The sequence below is a fragment of the Octodon degus genome, unplaced genomic scaffold (assembly GCF_000260255.1).
Source record: "Octodon degus isolate 3935 unplaced genomic scaffold, OctDeg1.0 scaffold00026, whole genome shotgun sequence".
In the NCBI taxonomy this organism is placed as follows: Eukaryota; Metazoa; Chordata; class Mammalia; order Rodentia; family Octodontidae; genus Octodon; species Octodon degus.
In genome coordinates, this window is record NW_004524602.1 from 2,555,040 (window position 1) to 2,557,300 (window position 2,261).

Here is a 2,261-nt window from a genome sequence, read left to right on the forward strand (position 1 = left end):
GCCACCCCTCACCCTCGCCTGTCCCAGTACAAGTCCAAGTATAGCTCCTTGGAACAGAGTGAACGGCGCCGTCGGTTACTAGAGCTGCAGAAATTGTAAGGGTGCTTTAACTCTCGGCTTCCTCCTAAGGCTGGGGACTGGGAGGCTTAAGGGATCTGGCTGTCTCTGCAGAATGCCTCCCAGGAGACCTTAGTAGCTTGAACTTCCTGTTCTCAAGGTTGGGAGGCTAAATCCTGGCAGAGGTCGGTATCTTCTTTCCTTTATCTTTTATCCCTAGGGCTGGGGACAAGAAGAGGTACTAGGAAGAGACTAAAGTTTGAAAGCAAAAGCTCTATTATCTGGTGAAAATGTGCTATTTTATCTGGCAACAGAACTAAGCTTTGCAGTTTAGGGACCTATGAACGCCACGCCTAGACTTCATTCCACATTCCCGGGTCGCTGATGTGGGGCTTCTCCCACATGCTGAGTCCTGGAATTGGTGTGGTCTTCCCGGGCCTTCAGCCCATGTGTTTCTGTGAAGCCCTTGGGAGCTGACTCCGAGGAAGTGTCTTCCGCTCTTTATCCTAAACGCCAAAGGAGCAGACGGGAAAGAGCCGCATGGGAGCGTTTCAGACAGGGCTGCTTGTAAGACACGGACTGTCCTTTCATTCCTAGTGCGGTTCAGGCTTCTGGTTTGCAGAGTAAGGAACTGGGGGTTAAGAGGTGCTGTTAACAGCTGCAGTTTCTGCAGTGTGTGCTCAGCCCAGTGCTACATCAGATGGGTTAACAGATTCTCCCTGTGACCTCAGGTTGCTAGAAGCAGATTGAATTCCCAGGCCGTTCTTCTCTTTTCCTTTTTTTTTTTTTTTTTTTTTGTAATTTATTATTTTGGAATAGATAATACATTCATACAGCTTAAAATATATGAAAGAGGGTATGTTGAGAAATCTCCCTCTCTGCTCTGTCCCTGGTCAACGAGTTCCTGCCTAAATTAATAGTGTTTTATATACCCTTCTGAGGGGATTCTATGCAGAAATGATCAATGTGTGGAGTTGTATGCGTGGAGTTTTTCTTCATCTCAAATTTTATTTTTTGCAGTGCTAGGGACTGACAAGTGTTCTCCCACTGAGGTACATCTCCAGCTTGGCGGGTTTTTTCGTTTTCGTTTTCTTTTTTTTTTTTTTTTTTGTGGAACCGGGGATTGAACTCAGGCCCTTGCACTTGCCAGGCAAGCGCTTATTCTACTGAGCTATCTCCCTGGCCTGATTTTTTTTCTTTCTTTCTGTTTTTAAGCAACAAAAACAACATAAGCAGTATACACAGTGGGATTTTTTGGAGAATTTTTGGTCAGTTCATAAAGTGTCACATCAGCCCTTCTCTCTGGTACCACTGAAGGGGTGGTTCACCTGCAATCCCCTGCCCAGGTCCCTGCTAGGGTGTGTGTGGAACTTGTCTTTCTCCTGTGGTCACCAGCAGTGCCTAGGAGGTACCCACAGACACGTATCCTCTTCCACATGTGTATGGATCCCAGCCCACTTTCACTTTTTTTTTTTCTTTGTCTTTTTTGAGGCAGGATCTCACTGTGCAGTTCAGGCTGGGCTTAAGCTCACTTTGTAGCCTAGGCTGGCCTCAGGCTCACAACATCCTGCCTCAGGCTCCCGAGTGCTGGGATTACAGACAGGCACCATTATGCCCAGTTCACTTTCACTCTTTTTTTTTTTTTTTTGGCTGAACTGGGGATTGAATTCAGGCCCTTGTACTTGCTAGGGAAGCACTTATTCTACTGAGACACCTCCCCAGACCCTTACTTTCACTCTTGATAGAAAAGACCATTGTATTTTCTTTCTCTTCTCTTCTCTTCTCTTCTCTTCTCTTCTCTTCTCTTCTCTTCTCTTCTCTTCTCGTTTCTGTTTCTCTCTCTCTCTCTCTCTCTCTCTCTCTCTGTCTGTCTCTGTCTCTGTCTCTGTCTCTGTCTCTCTCTTTCTTGTCTTTTTGAGACAGGGTCTCACTATGCAGTTCAGGCTGGCCTTGACCTCACTTTGTAGCCCAGGCTGGTCTTGAACTGGAAACAATGCTCCTGCCTCAGCCTCCTGAGTGCTGGGATTACAGGAATGCACCACCACACCCAGTTCACTATATTTTCTTTTTTTCTTTTTTTTAAGAATAGACCCGCAATTTATTTCATTTATTTTTTTATTTATTTGTGTGTGTGTGTGTGTGTGTGTGTGGCCAGCTCAGCCCACCAGGGGGCGGGGCTGGCTGGCATGTGGTGCTGGGGGATT

The 2,261-nt window shown here is 46.4% G+C and overlaps 1 protein-coding gene across 1 annotated transcript in view; it reads left to right on the forward strand.

Annotated features, from left to right (window-relative positions):
- Nucleotides 1-6: 6 nt before the first annotated feature.
- Snupn (snurportin 1) overlaps nucleotides 7-2,261 on the forward strand; it is a gene marked incomplete at its 5' end in the record, with an annotated part of 17,476 nt that continues 15,221 nt past the window's right edge. Inside the window, one exon of the mRNA XM_023712629.1 lies at nucleotides 7-95. Within this exon, the coding sequence (XP_023568397.1) occupies nucleotides 7-95 (89 nt within the window). The remainder of the gene's footprint in view (nucleotides 96-2,261) is intronic.